The 22201-nt window shown below is 37.0% G+C and overlaps 1 protein-coding gene across 1 annotated transcript in view; it reads left to right on the forward strand.

The window, feature by feature from the left end:
• Cntn5 (contactin 5) overlaps positions 1–22201 on the forward strand; it is a 515033-nt gene that overhangs the window by 60717 nt on the left and 432115 nt on the right. The window contains exon 5 of the mRNA XM_052189412.1: positions 19692–19787. Within this exon, the coding sequence (XP_052045372.1) occupies positions 19692–19787 (96 nt within the window). The remainder of the gene's footprint in view (positions 1–19691; positions 19788–22201) is intronic.

Genomic DNA, 22201 nt, shown 5'->3' on the forward strand with positions numbered 1-22201 from the left:
GAGGAGGAAGACACCCTCTGGATAATGTGCACTTGAGGTTTGAGATAGTCCCATCCGTCTTGAAAATAATGAGAGAAGGAAAGGTCCTGGGAAAGAAAGCAGCTGACCCCTGCAGCTGCTGCACTAGTGCCTTAGAAGTGATCATGAAGTCTTTGAACAGTGAACACGACTACCAGTTTAGAACTATATGTTCAGAAAAAGTTCACTGTAAAGAAGGGGTTAAGACTGAGGAGACAGCTAAGAGGGTAAAGTAGTTGAATCACAACATGAGGAAGTGAATTTGGATTCTCCAGCACGCACTTAACAGCCTGTAATGGTAGTGTGGGGTTATAATTTTAATACTCCTGATGTTAGGGAGAGATGCAGAAAAGAGGATCACTAAAAGCTAACTGGCTAGATAACACACACACACACACACACACACAAACACACACACAAACACACACAAACGCAAACACACAGACACTCAAATACACACATTTAAACACACACTCAAACACACACGCACGTATAGACTGACACTCTAATTCACTCATACACATTCATATAAAACACACATTCAAACATACACTCAGACATACATACACTCACACAGACTTGCACACACAAAAACATCCATAAACACACACACACATGCACACACCTTGAAAATTAAAGAAAGCTGAGATTTTTGGCATCCAGTGGGTTAACTCTAGGAAGTATTAATAAGTACATGTCAGTATAAAGTAAAGTGTTGAGAGCAAAAGGTGTGTGACTCAGAATAAAATTATTAGTAATATATTACTGAATTGATGTTCAGGTATGCATGAAGTATAATGCAAAACAATAAATGGTAATCTGTAAATAAAGTAGGCAATCTTCTAAATGTTGCAGAATGAATAATATCAATAATAAAAACTGGATGACTTCAAGTTTAATATAAAATTAAAAGAAGTATTGGGGAAAAATTGTCAGTTTGCTAAATTCATTAGAAAACTAAATTTTCCAGAACTTAATCAAGGATAGATATAAGCTTGGACAAAACTTTGAACATTAAAAATTAATTGTTAATTTCAAGAATTTCATAAATAAAATATCAGCCATTTTTACCTTAGGTTGGTTCCACTACTGCATGATAATGGCCAGGAAGAAATAGGACCTACATTTTTAAGAAACTGTAAACTTTTCTATATTAAAATAGTATCTAATAATCTTAATAATTAAATATCAAAATATTAAAATGCTTAATAATGTGTGAACATAATGTGTTACCTTGAGAGAGGACATATTACTGCCTTTTATATTTTTAGTTCAACATAAGGTTTACTTATTATATGACAAAATTAATTCAGTAACTGTATGTAGTAGCTGATTATTTTTAATTATTAGAAAGTGCCTCTATATATTAACATTCATAAGTACATGCATGCGTATTTATAGTAATTGATGTAATCAATAAATATTTACAGGTACTAACCTAACAAAGAAAGCATATAATTAGGTCATGTGTATTATATGTAGGCTTCAAACTAAATAACTAGATTCAAATTAAGTCCATATTGTACATCTTATGCATAATAAAATGGCCAAACCTTTAGAAATAATATCAATTATTGTACTGTTGTACATTCTTGAAAATTCATATATAATTACTGATAAATTCATTGGGGAAGACAGATTATCAAGAAGTGTGTAAAATATGTTTGCAGCAACATTGGTTCTCTTATTTTTTGTAGGAGACAATTTAGTAGTGACCAAATGTCCATTAAAGAAAGTTATATATGTAAGACAAATGATTGATAAAAGTAGAATATCTTATAGTAATGAAACTTTATGAGCCCAAAACATTTATAATAGCATAAAAATCTTATAAACAACATTACATACATGTACGTCACAAGCAGCTTTTTCAGAATATTATTTTAACAAGATTCAAACTCAAAAATCACATTCTGTGATAGCATATATTAGGAGAAAAATGAAAGGAGTAAGCAACAGAAAACGTAAAATACAGGCCAATCGGAAGGAGGGCAGGCACCTACACCTAGAGAGAACAGGAGAGATGGGAGTGGAAATTTCAACCACACAGTCAGCATCCTGTTGTTAAATCCTGCAGTCAATTCATGGAGATTCATTCATGTTTTCATAACTCATGATTCGCCAACTCTATTGACTATATCATTATATCATTGATACACAATTGAAACTTCTGAAATTCATTACTTTAGGCATCAAGATGAACTTGGCCATTCATCACCACATTATCTCATTTAATCCTCTGGGACCTTCCATAGCATCCTCCAAGAGTCTGCCCATGTATTTGACAAATGATGTGATCCTTGTTAAGGGGATGAGAGGGAATCCTTTATGGAATATGGCAGAAAGAGCCACCCCATAGGTGTAAACTGAGATGCACAATCCTCAAGCACTATTACTGTAGCAGTGTGGAAATTTTACACAATAATTAAGAACACAAGCATATAAATCCTATTGGAAGCCCAGCTCTGTACTCATAAGCCACGGGTCCTGGGCATGTTATTGCTTTTCTTAGGGGTCCAGTTCCCTCCTCTCTGAAATGAATTTCACAGGAGCACTGACCTCATCTTAGCTCTTGGCTCAGGGCCTGAGAAACATACATGTCCTTAGACACCAAGTATCATTATCCATGATTCATGACTCAGCGTGTCACAAAATGCTGTTGGTGTTGATGCTTTGATTTTTCTGAATAGCTAAAGAGCAGAGCACAGCTGCGATGTTTGGTTATTTATTTTCAATTAACACCACTTGACAAGGTTGGAATGTTGATTCTGCTCTAAGGATGTTAACTTAAATGACTCGAAAGAGCACAGAGACTCCCTTAAAGAAACAATCGACAGACAGCTGACAACAGCAAGCTCACTAATGAGCCCATGGCCCTGGTGACAACATGTCACAGTGCCTTGTAGGAAACATCTGTGACTTGGGGAAAGAGCTAATGCGGCCTTATTTTTTCCTAAGTTAAAAAGTTAAAGCTGACCCACATTTGTTTTGTCAGTGATAAGTGATATCTCCAGAAAGAATCTGAGAGAGTTGGTAGGAAAGACTGTTCATGAGAGATTATCTTTAGTTGTCTCCCTGACAAAATGGTCATAGATGATAAAGCTCAGTGGAGCTGAGGACCCACTCTAGAGTCAGACAGACCAGAGTCTGACTCCTGCCTCTGTCTCCTGTGTCTGAGAAGGTGTAATTCGTCTAAGTATGCACTCTGAGCTTATTAAATGTGGAGGTTTACCTGATAGTTGTTAGAATGATAATCAATATGAATGATTAGCCATGTGTAATCAGGCATCAGAGACACCACTGAGATCAACAATGCTGTCTTCATCCCCATTATCATCAGCATACACTGATTTCTTAAATTCTGGTCATCCAGTGATTAAATAACAACCATCATGGAGTGGGTGGGAGGGTGGGGAACCCTCATAGAAGCAAGGGAGTAGGTACAGGATAGGGGGGGTCTCTGGGGGGGAACCAGGAAAGGGGATAACATTTGAAATGTAAATAAAGAAAATAACCGATTAAAAACAAACAATAAACAACATCTAGGAATGAAACAATGCACTATGGAACTGTAATCCAAAGGGCAAAATAAATATATGTAATCCAATACCGATAATAACACATTATGTGAAAATTGTGAAATGGGAAAGATAGATAAGTCTTTCATAAAGAATTGCACATTACTCACAAAATTGTATGCTTGATTCACCATTGACTCATTGAGCATTCCCAATGTAAGCCAGGTTACAATGGTGTCACTTAAGTATATTTCATTATAGCAAGACATGCTAAAAGTACCATATGCTATTACTCAACACCTTGAAACCTAAACAGATCACAATTGTTCTTTGCAAACATTAGATGGAGGATTCAGATTATATCAAAATGATTTTGAAATTTCTCATCCACCTGGGTAGCCAGAGACAATTTAGCAGTAAGAACATATACCTTGATAATTGTTCACAATTCATCAATGTGTTTCTGTTCTGAACAAAACTTTATCAAGCCCAAATTCCATAATATAGAGGATTTTAGACACACTAATAACTGAGAAAAGTCTCTCCCACTTTAATGCCCTGATGATCTTGGCAGGACATGGTGGTCAGGACACAGTGAAATGAGACAGGCTGCAGATTCTCTTGTTTCATTAATTGTGCGAATATGATTTTTGGCATTAAGATTAAAATATAGTATATTCTGATGCAAAGTTTGAACTACTTTGTATTTCTTATGCCTTAAGTTATACAACATTATAAGTTTCATACCTATCTAAATACAATGTATGTCTATGTAAATGTATGTATATGTGCATGAAGATTTTTTAATCTACTTGACTACAGAAGATAGCATTCCATGTGGTTTTTAAAAATTATGTTTAACCAAGCTTTGCATAGCTTATTCCTTTGGGGTTGAAAATCAATAGAGAGAACATTCTATTCTGTTCTGTGGAGTTTGTACAGCTGCTACCTTTGCCTTGCCAGAGTTCTGTCTTGGTGGGGGCTTCTGATACCCTGCCAGCTAGTGCCATTGTGTTATTAAACAGAGGGGAAAAAAGAGTAATGTGATGACCATAACTGTCATTACCCTTTATCACCTATCAGATGGACAAGAGTAGATTGTCTTAGGTTCTGAATATAGTCATTGTGGTTTCATATTTCAAAATAATTCAGTAGTGAACTTCACACAGTATACAAGATAAATGTTCTTTTGTGCCATTACTTCCAAAGGAGTAAGGTCCTAGATTCAGCATCACCCACCATCAAGTCATCAGAGTTTAGGGCTAAGGAGAAAATTCAGTAGGTAAAGTACTGGCTGAGAAAGTGATGTCCTAGATTCTATCCTTAGTGCCCATGTGACAAACTACATGTAGAGGCATGACGTTGTAATCCAAATTCCCAGGAGTCATAGACAGGCAGAACCTTAGGGCTCACTGCTCAGGAAGTCTATCCAAGCTGCGAGCCATAATTTCTAAAGAGAGACCCTCCCTTTTCAAAGTCCATGGTGGAGACTAGTAAGAATGCACAGTAGTTAAAAACACTGGCTGCTTTGGAAATGCTCAAGAAGTAAGTCTTCTCCCATTAACACGTGTGTGTATATTATCTGTACCACATGTATACAGGTTCCATCAGAGGCTAGAAGTGGGTGTCAGATCACCTGAACTGGACTTTTGGTATGAGCCACCTGGTCTGAATGTGGGGACCTGAATCAAGGTTCTCTACAAGACCAGTAAACACTCTTTAGAGTGGTCCTCTTCAGTTCCCTATTTTATTCCTTAATACAAGAAAACTAACTGAAAAAGATCCAACCAATAACTGTTCCTCCCAATGAATGAGATAATGTGTCCATTGATAGAACACTTGATAATATTAAGGAATTATTTGTAATATTTTAGTATGCCATTGTACATATAGTTATATATGATACCTAGAGACATTCCAAAGAAGTGAGCCTGTTATAGATGAAACAAGATTGTCCATGAGTTGATAAATGTTGAAATCCAGTATTGAGTACCTGTGAATGCATTTCATTTTTCTTATGTGTAGCCTTGAACACTATACTAAAATACTTAAAAGGAGTCTGACTTTTCCATGATTAATATTCTAAGTAGGAAAATAAATATATAAATAGCCTTAATAATAAAAATGTCTGTTATAATATTTACACTAGAGATATTTGGGAAAACTGAGGAGGGAAAAAATGTGGGGTTGGGTAGGAACTCCCCAGTTTAGTGAATGCCATTTTATACCTAATCACTTCCATATGTTAAATATATCAAAAATTAAAAACCAATAAATCAATAAATACACACTTAATATTAAAAAAAAATCAGTGGCTGCTTCCTAAATGACCCAGTGACAAACTGTTGTAACTCCAGTGCCAGGGAATCTGGCTGCTTCTTATGGCCTCTGCAGATATTGCCATATGTGATTCACAGACACACATTCAGCACTCATGCATACAAGATGAAAATGAATAAATCTTTTAAAAAGGGAAGAATGGTATAGGGCTTATAGTGCTTCTGAGTAATGATCCTTAAGGTTGGCCTTTGTTCTCTACACACACACACACACACACACACACACACACACACACATACATACAAACTGCGTGGACAGAGAGACAGAAAACTCAATTTCAATACAGCGAATCTCTGGTCACTATAGATGCCAACATAGGCACCAGAATTATAACCAAAATAGGAATAACTTTAATCAAACCAAACATAAAGTTATAGCTGAAAAGTAGGTAGAGGGGACTCTCAACTTTATAGCCCATTTTTCTTTATGAGTTTTAGGTTTACCACCTGCAAAAATATGACTAAAACTGAAAAAAATATTCCCAGTATATTCTAACAGTTGCCGGCAGTCAACAAGAACATAAAGTCACTGCAGCTGGATCAATGACTTTAAAACTCAACACTTACAAACCTTCACTGAAGTAAAAATTACTTTGGATTTCTGTTCCTTAAAAAGTTTTTTTTTCACTCTGAGAGTAAATTACCAAAAGTTATGTAGAAATAGACATTTTTTAATCCCAAGTCTAACAATATGATCTTCTAAAAACATCAAAGTGGAGAAAAGCCCATGTGCACTCTGCGATGCATTGTGTTAGACCTGGAAGCACTTTAGCTTCACCAAGTTGTGAGGGTGGTAGCCCTGTTGAGGCAGAGCCTGGTGTGGAAGACACAGAACTTCCATCAAATACAGCATCATAAGGTTGATGCTTGCTTTTCACTCACCAAATGGGATTTTTCTTCACGTCACCAAAGGTTTATAAACACATAGACGGGGATTCCCAACTTAGGATAGAATTCAGAAGTAGACTTGGAGGAGACACCTTCCATTTATGTTCTATATCCATGATGAAAAAGTTCTAGAGATGATGCAAAAAGAGACCTAGTTGGTGCTAGGTTCTGAGAATTTGGCATTTATTGCTAAATGTGATTTCTGTGTCCAAAACAAAGCTTTCAGTAGCCTAACAGAGATGCAACAAGCAACTGGAGGAAGATAGAAATGTTGACATTCGAAATTATGTGTTGAGGAGTTTAAATCTTCACTACAAGAGAAATGAAGAAATACCCATCTCTGTGGCAAACATTACATGCCCCATCCTTCTTTAAAGTAAAGAACAAAATATCAACAAATTATAATTTGCACAAAAGAAAAACAATGTAGCACAAATTAGATATGTCAGAATTATGAGATGAAATGGCCATTATAGTATAAAGTAATTTAAATAATATTTTTGGTAATTATCATTGAATGCTGAAACCTGCCATAAATAGCAACATGATGCAGAGCATACAGAATAAGGAGGGTAATGGAAATCGCAAAAGATAAAGAAAAATCTCACACCAATCAAGAAGCAAAAGTTCAAGCAATTGTCTAATACAAAACGACACCAAGTATTAAAGCTGAGAATGGGGCTGAGTGAACAGTCTATGGAGTCGATAAAATACACAAAAATTAACCGTCAGTGACAAATAGCATTGACAAAAGAGAAAAAATATTTTATAAGTAGTATTCATTTCACTTAAAAATGAACTGATGTATACCTCATTATTCAGTACAAAATGCTAAAAGCTAATAGAGACATAGGCTCGTTTGGGAGTGCAGCCAATGAAATGTAAATGATTGAAAGATACAGATCACTCTCTTTAGACATTTTTAAAGATACCAAAACTCTTCAGGATTTTGTGACTAGAGAAGTATTCTTTTACCATAGAGTGATTCACAACACATCTACTAGGGAAAGAATATATCAAGCATGCTGGAGCCAGGCATATTTAACAGAAATATAGTGACAAAAAATAAAAAAAACAACAACAATATGTAAGCCCTAAAGTTAGAGGAACAGTACCGATTTCACGTTCTGATAGAAGCTATGTTGTCCTGACATACACTATTAAAAATTTATAAACATCTTTCTTCATATTGACATGTGCTGATTTGGAAAAGAAAAATAGAAATGTGACAGATGCATGAGATAGATGTAACTCTGTCTGTGTGTTTATTGTGATAGAATTGAGATGAAGAAAATAATTAACAGAGAAGAGGACAAATGTATGTACACAGAACTCATCACATAGCACAGAGAAAATGACATATACAGCACATGTAGCCATATTAAATTACCTACTAAAGTTGGAGATGGTGATATAGATATAGATTATATAGATTATATAGATATATAGATATATAGATAGGTATATAGGTATATAGTTATATAGGTATATAGGTATAGGTGTATAGGTGTATAGATGTATAGATGTATAGATGTATAGATGTATAGATGTATAGGTGTATAGGTGTATAGATGTATAGATGTATAGATGTATAGATGTATAGATATAGATATCTATATCTATATCTTCAGATATATGAAGAACCATATAAAATTAAATATAGAAAAGCAAGCTGGTGGATGGTATGGGTACATGCCTTTAATTCCAGCATTTAAGAGGTAGAGGCAGGTAGATTTCTGTGAGTTTAAGGCTAGTCTGCTCCGTAGAGAGCAATTTATCAAACAGCCCAGGATACACAAAGCAGCCCTGTCTTGAAAACAACACAAAAGAAACAAATTACAAGATAACGCTCCATGCAAATGCTGTCTTGACCAAGAAAAAATACAGTTGATCTAGCTATTAGTAACAGTAGACAAACTACAAAAGGAACAACATTCATTCACTGTGTTCTCCTCCGGAGCAGTGTGCCTGAGGGACTCCAAGATCAGCAATCAACTACTCAGATCTGGCACTGCCATGGTGAGGCGTCCTAGAAAATTATTCATTTAATAAGAATCATATGGACTCATGGATAGCCAAAGGCAGAGAGATTTCAGAGGGGACAGTGGTAGAGACAGTGGAAGAGATGTCACTTGTGTGCGCTTGCACAGTACAGAGAAACACAGCAGTGTCAATCGAGTCCAGTCCAAAGATTATTTTCATCTAACAGATTGAGAATTTTAAAATTTAGAAAATAGTCACACTGTGTAGAATCGGATGAACATTGCTTGAATGTGAAAACAACTGCAGAGAAGGCCTCAGGTACTGAAGAAGGAGTGGTTCTTACCTTGTACTAGACTGTGATAAAGTCAATAGAAAAAACATGTCTGGAACATAAATACACTGAACCATAGATCATTGAAATAATTAACATCATTTCTTGCTTTTTTTCTTGAACAGACTAAATTATGTAGACCAGGCTACCCTCAAACTCACAGAGATCTGCTTTACTCTGCTTTCAAGGGCTGTGATTAAAGCCACAAACTATATGGTTTGCCTTGTTTGTTTTGTTTTTAATTCTCAGGGAATTTTTTTAAAAGATAGTTTTAGATTCTATCAAAATATAAAACAGAAATAATACTTTAAGTTTTGACCTTGTTAAATAAATTTATTATAAAATATACATTTATATATTAATTGGCTCATTTGCTCATAAATATTGTTCTTAATTCATTTTAATGTTTATTTGTTGCTTTTCTAACTTTTTTAATTATATATTTTCTTTATTTACATTTCTTTTTTTCTTTCACTTTTTTAACTAGATATATTCTTTATTTACATTTCAAATGTTGTTCCCTTTCCTATTTCCCCCTTGCCAGAAAATCCCATAAGCCATCTCCTCTTCCCCAATCAACCAGCTTCCCAGTCCTGGTATTCCTCTACACTATGACATCAAGTTTTACCAGGACAAAGGGCTTCTCCTCCCTTTGCTGTATAATAAGGCCATCCTCTGCTGCCTATGTGTCTAGAGCCAGTGGATATTAGCCCAGAAGCTTGGGATACCCAAGACACATTTCACATATCAAATGATGCCCAAGAAGAAGGAAAAACAAAATGTGGATACTCTGGTACTTCATAGAAGGGGGAACAAAATACCCAAAGGAGATACCAAGACAAAGGCTGGAGCAGAGTCTGAGGGAAAGACCATCCACAGACTACCCCACCCAGGGATCCATCCCATATACAGTTACAAAACCAAGACACTATTATTGATGTCCACAAGTGCTTGCTGACCAGAGCCAGATATAGTGTCACCTGGGAGACTCTGCTAGTGCATAACAAATACAGAGGGGGGCAGTCTCAGTCAGCCATTGAACTGAGCACAGGGTCCCCAATGGGGGAGCTAGAGAAAGGACCCAAGGAGTTCAAGGGGTTTGTAGTGCCACAGGAGAAACAATGATATGATCCACCCAGTATTCCCAGAGCTCTCAAGGGACAAAACCATCAACCAAAGAGTGCACGTAGAGATACCCTTGGCTCCAGACATATAGGCAGCAGAGGTTGATGTCACTTTCGAATGTTGAAAAGATAGTAAATGTCAATTTTTTAACTTCAAAGAGAGCTTGTGAAATAGAAGAGTCCTGGAACTCTTCATTAATCCTTACTTGAAATATATAGTCATCACTATTGAGGGTGCAAATGATTTTCAGTTTCTTGTCACATAGCTTAACATTACATTTGAATTTTCTAAACAATTGCATAAAATAATTTAAAGAAGAAAAATATAGGATGTAGTAGTGTCTAAATATTAATATATTATTTGATAATACGCAGTTTTAAATGATTAATACCCAAAACATCTGCCAGGGCAGAGTTGATAGTTACAAATTTAGTAAAGAGACATTCAACAACCATAAGATAGGGATGCCCACACAAGGAAATATATAAAATCCTTGGATATCTTGAGACAAAATTAAAAAGTATCAGCAAATGTTGATTGAAAGACTGTGCCTCCAGTGCCTGTAGGTCCTAAATGCAAAGTAGACTCAGAATTTCTGTTTTTCACAAGTGAATGGTAGAAGAAGTAATGAAGCAGACACTGTGTGCACGTTTCCTCTTTAGCACCCTGGTAGCCTTCTGTCAGGTCAGTAGCTCCTGGGTGCTTATGGAATGAGTCACTTGTGATTTCTGGTTCCACTTCCCCTAGAATTCACTTTGTTATCTTTATCCTGCTTACAACACTTGTGTCTCAACAACTATAAGTTTTACCACACTGTTATTGTCAAATGTCTGCATAGTGATGTGAGAGAGGGTCTCAGCCATCAGTAACTGTACTTGGAATTTCACCTTTATAACTTTTAGCTGTGTTACATTTGGATATTAGCATAGTGTTTTGCAATATCAGTTTCTCATCAGCAAAATAAAGACTTCAGAACAATAAGGGGACTAAAAGGATGCTGCAAGGATACTTAAAGAATATATGTATATATGAATAGGTATCTAAGAATTATATCATGTTGTTTTGCATGTATCAATTATACAGAAATATTGAAAAAATATGGTCCACATCATCTCCATTTCTTTAAAAAAAAACTTGACTTAAATGGTATTGAAACTGTAGGATGTTGGAATATCATAATTTTTAGAGAACTATTATTGATCATATATTCTCTACTCAAAAACAGAGAAGAACATAAAATATTTCCAAATCTAAACTCAAATTAGAACCTAGGTTTGCCTATTAGGTTGCCTATTCAGCAACACTTATAGGCATATATGATGTTCATTTCTAAAATACTAGCACCTGGAAGGCTGATACAGGATGACTGCATTAATGTATGAACAGCTTAATATACTAGAAAGTTCCAGGCCAGGCTTCACTACACAGAGACACCTTGTCTCTGAAGTAAAACAGCAAACCAGAATGGAAAGGTTAAATGCCGAACATAGAGCAGGCAGGGATGCTTATTTAATGAAGAAGGAAGGAGGAGGAGGAGGACGAGGAGGACGAGGACGAGGATGAGGACAAGGACGAGGAAGAGGACGAGGAGGATGAGGAGAAAAGGAGAAGAAGAAATGAACATAAAAGGGAACTCTGTTCAGTAAACCTAAGAGATGCTGGGAAGAGGATGAATGTACTCCATCCTGCATAGAGTGACAATAATGGACATTTGGAGAGGGCACACTATAGACTATATTTCTAGATTCCTGTCTGATAAACCCACACTCTGCCCCTTGACAATAATATTGCATAGAAGACTGGGAGGGACATCACTGGGTAAAGATACAAAGGTGTATGCATGGTCATGTGGATATAAGTTTAAGGGACATAACTCCCACTGTAGTGAATGCTTCCAAGACTCAACTGGGTTCATGTGCATGTGTAGGACAAAGGCTAACCACAAGCATTTCCCAGTCACCATCTGCCCATTTTTGAGATAGGGCCTCTCGCTGCTTGGAATCCACTATTTTAACTCCCTGTAGGCAAGTCCCAGATATCTGTCATCTGTTTCCATTACAAGTGTGCACCTCCATGCTGACTGCTTTGCATGGTTTCTGGGCACTGAGTTCAGGTGTTCGTGTGCATGGAGCAAGCACTTCATGCATTTAAATAGGTAAAGTACTAGTGTTTCATCTAAAATGTTGACAATGTTTCATGATGCCCTTGGCTTTGCCTTTTGAGCTACACAACTCCAAGTATTTACTCTCAGGCGCCTTATTTTAAGAATAAATGTCTGCTAACCTTCTACTGGACCACAGGGTGCCCTCAGGAATGTGTGTAATGAAGATGCAATAACTTATTGACAAATGAGTGCACCTTTCTGTACTACCTCTACCATTCCTGGGAAGTGCTTTCGTGTACTTGACTGTAGAGAAGCTGGCAGGGAAACTGTAAATGGAAGACAGAAAGAAAGATACTAACATTGGGTTGAGTTGATCCTTCATGGTGTAATAACTTCATTTTATAAATATTTTCTTCATATGTTTAAAATTTATTTCCCTCCAAAAGTAATCTATATTGAAGAAATCATTTAAAGTGCTTTTAAAAAAATATCTAGCATCAGATATAAATGAGGTAGGAAAAATGCACGGATCAGATTTATTCAGTTCACTTTGTGTGAACTAATTTTTTCGATGTGAATGTAGTCAGTAACTAATCATGCTGTGGCAGGCATCGTTCTCTGTGGTCTGGTTCCTGGCCTGTGAGGCTTCAGTAGTTATTTCCTCACTAAGGATATTCTCCATATATAGATATTATACAAATAGAACCACGTGTAAAGGTGAGCATTAACCAAAGACAACTTTATCCTTAATGTAGCCTAAATAAATATTACAATTAAAACTTGTGGACATATCAAATGAGGAGACGGACTTCTGTCCAAGGGCAGTGGAAAGATAATTGCCTTGAGGGAAAACATGAGAGTTTTGTCAAATCATAAGATGGATTGAAAATTGATCACTTAGCTGCTGAGTCATGAATTGGAGGAGCTTTCTAAAAGGTTTTAATTAAGAAAAGTGTAAAATATGCAGATAGAATGGTTGAGGTTATAGCATTTAAAAGAAAAAAATATGCAAATTGGCTGTACTTGCCTTAAGTGGGAAGCAGTAAATGAACTGGGGAATGAGAAGGCAGCCATTTACACCGTGTGGCACTTTCCAGGAGCTGGGACGGTCCCAAGTGCTCCCCAGCACACACAGCAGTTGGAAACAAATTTACTAGAGGAAAACACTCAAGCATACATATTAGTTGATTATAGAAAATTCTCCGTTATCCACAGTATGATCCAACATGATTGCTGTAAGTCTTACACAATTTGGAATGGGGTTTAATCGGGAAGAAAAAAAGACCTGCTACTTTATTAAAGCACATAATGCTTATATTGACAAAGACAATTTTATGCTCAGAGTCAAAGACACCATCTTAAAAACCAGCCCATCAGTGAGTTTTTTTTCAAGTAATGTGAGGAGGCTATATATCTGTGTTGCCTAGAACAGATATTCTAAACACAGGGGCCAGAGGTGACAGAGAGCATCTGTAGATATCACAAACTCAGTGCTAAGCAGGTGATTGTGGTTAATTCCTGTTTCTCATCTGTATTCACTTGTGCACATCCAGGTAGAATGTGCAGGTGGTCCAGCTGACCAAGGCTGGTGATGTATTGGGAATGAAACAGAGTGCTGTGATTCCTGTGAACTGAGTCCTAGAAATTTGACTGGGGGCGGGTTAAGAGGGAATGAAAGACAGACATACAGACACATGAACTGAAATGCTGGGATTGGGTTGGCTAGTTGCTTGGATGTAGTAGACCAGCAGCACACACAATCCCAGGGTAATTCTTTATCCATCAGATTCAAGAAAGCAGGCATACAGCTTAAAGAGGAGGTAGGTTTGGCTAATTTAGGAAAGTGGTCTCCTGCAGATTGGCTCGTCGTTTCTTCACATGCTGTTTTTATCTAAAAGTCATTCATTCATAACATCTTTATTGAACCAGAGCAGGGTTTCCATTCCTGTGAGCCTGGCAAGGCAGGGAAAGCTTTACCATTCCCATCAGCCAGAGGCACTGGGGTCCATGAACACTGCATAGCTTTTGCAAGTTCACAGTACATGTTCACTGATAGCTCTACCCACTCCACACAGGAGAGCTGCTGAAAACAGGGAAGAGAGATCACTTCACAAAACTTTGCCAACTATCTGAGAGACAGTAAAGAGATTTGTGGCTTTCAGGAATCCTTGTGCAACTTGTGATTTTTACTATTTGACACCTCTCCCCTTTATCTATGGGTCTTTAATATGCCAAGACTCTTACATACTGTATTTTTTATTCTCTCCCTCATATCCTCTCTCTCTGTGTTTCTCGGTCTCTGTCTCTGCCTCTCTCTCTCTCTTTCTCTCTCTCTCTCTCTCTCTCTCTCTCTCTCTGTGTGTGTGTGTGTCTGTATGTGTGTGTGTATATTCTCGCATGAGTGAGGACACGTATGTGTGTGTTTTGTTTTGAGTTTGGTTCTCATTATATAGCAAAAGTGACTTCAAAATCACCAGCTGTCTGCCGCAGCATTCCTAGTGCTGGGATTACAGGCATGAGACATCAGCCTCAGCTTTTTTTCCCTTAAAGTTTTGATGAACTAATGTTAATCCGAATTTAGGAAGAAATGGACATAGGAATTCACTAATTGCATTATTTATATACTTGTTTATATTGAACATATGTATTTGTCAAATTAGGTTTAGAGCCACCTAATATTCCTTTCCCCATTACATAAATCCACTTAAATTCATCATGCTATATTTGAGATTATTTCCTCATTTATAACATTTATGATTGAAATAGCACTTTGTAACTTAAAAACAGAGAACAATTCTAACATCAAAACAATGTTTATCATGTTCTCTGAACAATTTACTTTTTCACAAAAGTACTTACAAATTAGATTCACTTATAAATGAGTTTCAAAATGCCACTATCAAGGAAAATCGATCCAGCTTCCTTTATTTCCAAACTATAGTTGGTAAATCTGGATGATTTGTGTTTCTTATAATACTCAACAGAACAGACCAGGCATAGCAAGTTGTTGCTCATCTGACCAGCTGCAGATCACCACAGCAAACTCAAGCCTGAGAGAAGTTTCATTAGCACCTTTGTCACCCCTTCAAGATTTACCTTATCACAACCCACCTTTATCTTAAATTCCATCCATATCTTTGCATAATAGTGTGTATTCTTGAGATGCCTACAATTAGTTAAACTGATATTTTACAAAAATTGAATTTTTCCAAGTTGCATTTTTGGAAATTTGTTATTATGCTTTATTCAGAGCTAATTCAGAGCAAACATTTAAGAGAATTATCGTGCTCTTCCATACTGTATAATACAAAAGTAAAGAAATAGTCCCACCAGTGGAACGCATCCTAAGGTGACAATGCAGCGTTCTGTTCAAATAAGAAAACAAAATCTTGCTGCTTCAAGCACTGAATGCTCCCATCCTCCTGACTCTGAACTTCAGCTCTTGTCACATAACCTTATGAATTTCTGTGTGTTCCCTATTAAAGGAAGCTCTCAGACACACACTGCATCTCCTATTGATCACTAGCTGTAAGCTCACAGACAACAATAAAACACCACAAGGCTCTGAGCCTCTCTGCTTTACATCAGAAAACGCAGTTGTATTTCAAGACCTTCTGGTAAGATTCCTGGAATTGGAGCTTGCAGGATGGCTACTTCAATAGGACTACTTACCACCAAGCCCAGTGGCCTAAATTGGATTCCCTGAACAAACATGGTGGTAGGAGAGAGTCAACTCCTGCATGCTGTCCTCTACACTACCCTCATAATATGGTAGGTGTGAACCTCCCACATGCACAGACTCCCAAGATAAATTAGTAAAATATAGTGAAATATATCAGTCGCATCATTTCCTGTGTGTCTCTCTTTGGATGCAAAGGTATAATGGTCCTATTGGCTACAGTTATACTTCAAGCTCTTCGTTGTCTGTTTCTTAGCTCACAAAGCTTAGATCACAGGCCAGGCTCATGGCTCCAAGGTTCCAGACCACAGAGATTCCCAGTCTCTTACTTGTTTGAGCATCATATGATTTACAGTAACTTTGTAACTGTTCCTCTCAGTTTAAAACACACTGTGGTTTCAGAGCCATGTCAGCAGGCTATGTATTCTCAGGCTTTGTGCCAACTGCAGGAAAATGAAGTGTCCATTCATGAAAGCTCTTATTTCTCATCTCCTTCATTAATGCATGAATGTAAGATATATTAAAATGATAAACATCCATGCTGGCTGCATGGACACTACAGGGTTTCTACATATCCTGAGTACCTCCAAATACACTGTCTACTTCCGCCAGGTGTGCTTTTCCCAGGTTATACCAATGAGGAGGTTTATCAAAAAGTTATGCTTCCTAAAATCAATGCAAATCTGTGTGACCAAAACAAACCACTTAATTTCTCTATTATTTTTCTGCATAGTTTTAATTTCAAATGTATTTGTAATTAAAACATGGCTGTCTGACACACATAATCATGTAGGGAACAGTGTTCATCTTTTTTGGCCTCTTCTTTCTTATGATGCAACCCAAAGTCTCCTGTTTCCTGCCACAGCTGAAAGCTTTTATCACAACGTACTTTTGTGGGTGCAGGGAGGGATAGTCACTCACACTCCACTGACTACAGCATGCTGGTGAGGGGTGCAATCCCTGGCTAAGAAATGCCATAGGACAACTCTTTCTCTTTTCTCTATTCGTAGGAGGAGAGGCTTTGGATTTCTTGCAGGACTTGGCTAGAACCCATGTGACACAATGAGTTTAATTTGAAATAGTCCCTCTGCTTGGCAGCATCAGCCATTAGAAGCAGAGCAGCCAAGGCAGAAGATAGGACATACAGCCAGATGTGTCTGCTTGATAACAATCCAGAACTATGAGACAAAAATAAATAAATAAATTCTGGCTCAGGGAATACAGATGAGTGGGAAAGAGCTTAAAGACTGGAAGTTTCTATATGCAACCCAGTAAAGCTAAGGCAGACTGAAAATGAAATATTTACAAACATTAAAAAGTATTTGCAATCCAAGAATATCTACTTAGCTTTGTAATAATAGTGCCTTGGCTCCTAAAAAACAACGAATCATGAGATGCTCTGTGAGGATAGCTTATGTTCTCACAGATGCAGAGGCAAAGCAGACGGAGCTGAATGTGATCTTTTGGGCCACTGTAATCTCAAAATACATCTCAGGTCATTATTATTCTATAATTTTCTTGATTTCACGGTTGACTTCTAGGCTGCTTCTATGCTCAAGTCTTTGTGGAGGCTTTAATTTTTGAATTGTCTATTAAAATATTGTTTTTAGCATAATAAGTAAATTAAAATGGAACATTATATATATTAAAGACAGAGTATCTGTGTGAAGTATGTGTATAATTGTTATAATCATTTGCTAGTTAGTCTAAATAAATTTATATTCAAGCAAGTTTTGCCTTTTGTGACTTTGATGAGGATGAAAAGACCCTAGAGCCACACTGGAGCCCTGGGACACTCGTTGCCTCATTGTGTGATTTCTGCTTTTCCTTCTAACAGGGGAGGCCAAAATAGTTAACCTCAAACTCTTCTCATGCTCTGACCTTTATATTGAGAGCATTTTCTGGAGAAAAAGAATTCAGGCTCTAATCATAAGAAGCAATATGTTTACATTTAAAGACAAAAGCCACATGCATTCCTGCTTCACACAAACACACACGTTGGGTCACTCTACTAACGAAGCTCATGAAGAGCAGACATTCTCACTGCCTGACACCCACAGAGTGGCCTTGTGGCAAATGCGTTATGGTCAAATGGAAGAATTTGTTTCTTTGTTTACATAATTCATTTTTGTTGTTTTTCAGTAATAACACCACTTGATAAAATAATTGAACTAGCTTGTTCTTTCTTCCCTGTCTCACCTCCTTGCTCACTATGTAGAAAGGAATTTAGTCTAAAGCCCTCAACAGTTTACAGTTTTCTTTCATCACTGTGGCTGTGTCTGAAAAACACATGATTATAAATTTTAACATTAAGAAAAATATTTTTTATTTAAATAAGATAAGGTAAGCCTGGTGGTCAGACCCTTCATGTAACCCCAGCCACTTGGGAGGCTGAATTTGGGGGGTCTGGAGGTCCTGATAGACCTGGGTCACATCATGACTTCAAGGACAACATGGAAAAATTAGTGAGATTCTGTTTTAAGACGCAAAAGTGACCAGAATGGTGATTCACAAGTCAATGTTGTTTACTGTCTTTGCACACAGAACGCTCTGGATTCAATACTCATGACCATAGAAGGGATGGAACAGTATGTAAAACTAGTAACTGTGTCTTCACATTCATTCATTGATTAGCTTAATCAGTTGTTATGTTTGTAAACAATTAAGTTGAAGCTATAAATTGTATTCCCATAAAGCATATCACTTATAGAGAAAAACCTTAAATGGAAGAAAACTAATTTAATTTTAATAGAAAGAATGATGAACATTGTTTTAAAAGCATTTCTTACTATGGAAATGTAATGCTACAGATGCCAATTCTGAGACAATATTTATCTAAGAAACCATTATCTGCAAGAAAATGGTCTCAAAATCATGATACTTGATCAGACTAATTCACAGACAGATGATGCCTATGGGTGGTGTGATGAAAAGATCAATAAATAGCAATTAAAAACAGATAAAATCTCATTGTCCACTTCAGGGCCATGTTCTGTTATGGTTACTTTTCCATCTGTGTAAATGTAATGTAATTTGGGTGAAAGCAGCTGACCCCAGCACTAGAGTCTCACATACATGTGAGTTTCAATAGCTTTAGTATGCCTCATCTATGCAAATTAGATGAGTATAATTAATTCAGACGTCCCCTTTGATCCCTTCATAAAATGGAAGAACATGATGTTCACATTCACTCTTACAGGAAAGAACATCTCACGGCCTCATTATAGTTCACTAAAGCACAAAGCCTCTCTCATTTTGCAAACTTATGCTTGGTTTTACAAAGCACTTTACTATGTCAGCTATTGAGGTAGCAGGCTAGCCATGTGATTTTCCTAAACATGACTGTGTGTCTCCTTGTGAAAAATAGGTCTTCTTCATTCAAAGGTCAGTTTGTAGCAAATAGAATTAAAAGTGCTCAAAATATCCAAATATTATATTGTTTATTTTCTTTCTGTATTGACAACTTAGAATACCCAATAAATACATATAAAGAATATGGTATTTTTTGAATACTATACTAGTATTTAAATTGTTCTATCTAACACTAGGTGGTTGTATGTTCATTTATCAGACCTTCCCAAAAATACAAAATAAATAAGAAGAATCACTGTCAAGATAATAGAAAAATAAGTGAAAACTGTCATGGTATTTTATTTTAATTGCATTGTTTTGTACATGACATTTAAATGCTGTGTTGTCTTGACAGATCTGGGAAATTTTAGTGGCCGGACAAGAAGTGCAGTCTCAGTGCGGGAAGGCCAAGGGGTTGTTCTGATGTGCTCTCCTCCGCCTCATTCTCCAGGTATAGTAACGGCCCTTCTATCTTATTGCTACTCTCATGTGCTGTCTGCTTTACTTCTGTGCACTGTGTGTTCATTCTCATAGGCAGGGTGTGACGGGGAGCCACCTCAGTTGATTGATATGTGATGGTTGACATAATGCATGTCAGCATGCATGTGTAATTACTTACTGCTCATGCATCTTATGTTCCATTGAGTTGGAGGTTGTGCTGGGTCCAATTATTTTTTCTCATTTTGTTGATTGTTGACAATATGCCTCTTCATGAAAACTTGCAAAAACTGTTTGAGGTAAAGAACTGAGTGAGTAACTACCAGTGAGTCCTGTGTTCCAGAAGATAGGCTCCATTGGTGTTTGCATATGGTGTTCTTTGCCATACTAGGGCAAAAATGATAAGAAAGTTCTACATTTCAAAGGTATCATTAAACTATTTCTATGTTAGCAACAGTCTTGCTTTTCAAACTGGGGAAAGAGTAATTAAAGAGAGTAATTAACTCTTGAAATTGTGGGAAGCAGAACAGTAGACTATACTGCAAATCATTTTGTACCTCTTTGCCAATTTGCCACTAATTTGTTCAAGTCCAGTGGTTGGAAGCATGTACCTATTTGTATCTCAGTATACCCTTTCTGGAAAACAATTTGAGGGAGTCTGACATCAATTAATGGGCAGCCAGATGGTGAATTCTCCAAGCCACTGTAAGGAGCCTGGCTTTGACTCTAAATGAGGCTGGACGTTCATCTGCTCAAGCTGCCAGACCAAAATGCCACAAGCTGGATGGCTTAAACAATGGGACATTTTCATAGTTCTGGCAGGTGAAACCCTAATGTGATGGTGGGCATGCACAGGGTTTGGTGAGCGCCACCTCTCTGGCTTGTCTGACTTTGCTGTGTTCCTACATATTGCATATGAAAGAGCTCTAGGAAGGACTGGGAGACAGAGGGTAGGCTGGAGCCACCATCTAGCTACTTATGCTTTCTGTGAGTGCATCTTTTATCTTCCTCATGGCTTTGCCAATGGCTCTCAAGTAACCATGCATACTCCTGCCTGGGCTGTTCCCAGGTCTGTCTCTATCCACTGCAGACATATGACCTGCATCTTTCACAGCAGTATCTTTCTTCAAGTCCTTCCTTCTTAGCAGAAATCCCACTAACTTGCCTTGATTGAGTGATTTGCTTCGCAATCACTTTTTTCACTTTTACCTTTGTTTTGAGTTTTCTCCATAGTACCCATCATTTAACATACCATGTAAATGTATTTACTTTGCAGTGTTACCTTCTATTATCCTCAGTTATAATGTAAATCCCATTAAGAGAGAAATTCTCCAGACTTTGTAATCTGTTGCATCCACATGGCTGAGACAGAGACTGACACAGAGTTGAGGCTGAAAAAAATTAATAAATTAATCTATGCATATATTTAAGGCTGACAGGCAGAATATAATGTTTCAGGCAAAAATTATTATCAGGGATTTGGGCATGACGGCATAAGTAATACTAGAACAAAGAGGGTCAGATACATGTCAAGAAAACCTGAACAATCATGTCCATTTGCCTCAGTGTATTGTAATAAAGACAAATGAGAAGCAGAAAAAATATCTCAATTCATATCATTGGTATCAAAGCCACATTATAACATTTTATATTCTCCCTAAAGCAGTAACTGAAACCTGAAGTGTTAGAGATCACTGTCATTGAGAAACAGGATTGTGTTTTTTTGTGTGTTGAGGGACTGGTTATGCTCACTTACCTAGAAAAAGTGTACTCTGAACAATTTCCATATAGCCAGAGTAGGGGAAGGTGAGGGCCCAGGCTGGCTCTCTGTCCTACTTCAGCTGTCTTAGCTTTGATGACATGAAACCAAGGGCTAAACCAGAAAATAACTGTAACCTTGTGTGAGATCCACATCTCGAACCCAAATTCCAGTCTCATTCAAACAACTGCACAGATCCTCACAGAGCATGTTTTTTGTTATGCTTCATTCAGGTTTGTTTCCTTGTTTCCTTCCTTGTTTTAAATCATAATTTTTGCTGTTTTATTTATGGAAATTTTGTTATGTGACAGCAGTAAGTATGTATAATTCTTTGTAGCTCTCCTAGGAGATTGGTACTTCTGACATGCTATGAAATTCATCATAATACAATGTATATCCCCATTTGTAACATAGTACATGACATTTAGTAGGTTTTCAATGAAAGCATAGGGAATTCCAGGGTAACCGTGGTTCTAATAGTAGAGCTTTGCAGCATTTTAGAGAGACACCAACTCTCCGCTATTAGTTCTTTGGAGCCCATATTTATGATAGATGCTTGCTTCATTGCTTATCACATTCTAGTAATGTTCTCTCAAGGAAGAACACCTACTGTGAGTCACTGAGTGGGATATGAAATGGAGATATATATCAGCTGTCAGAGAGGATTC

The sequence above is a fragment of the Apodemus sylvaticus genome, chromosome 7, assembly GCF_947179515.1.
Source record: "Apodemus sylvaticus chromosome 7, mApoSyl1.1, whole genome shotgun sequence".
NCBI classification, from domain to species: Eukaryota; Metazoa; Chordata; class Mammalia; order Rodentia; family Muridae; genus Apodemus; species Apodemus sylvaticus.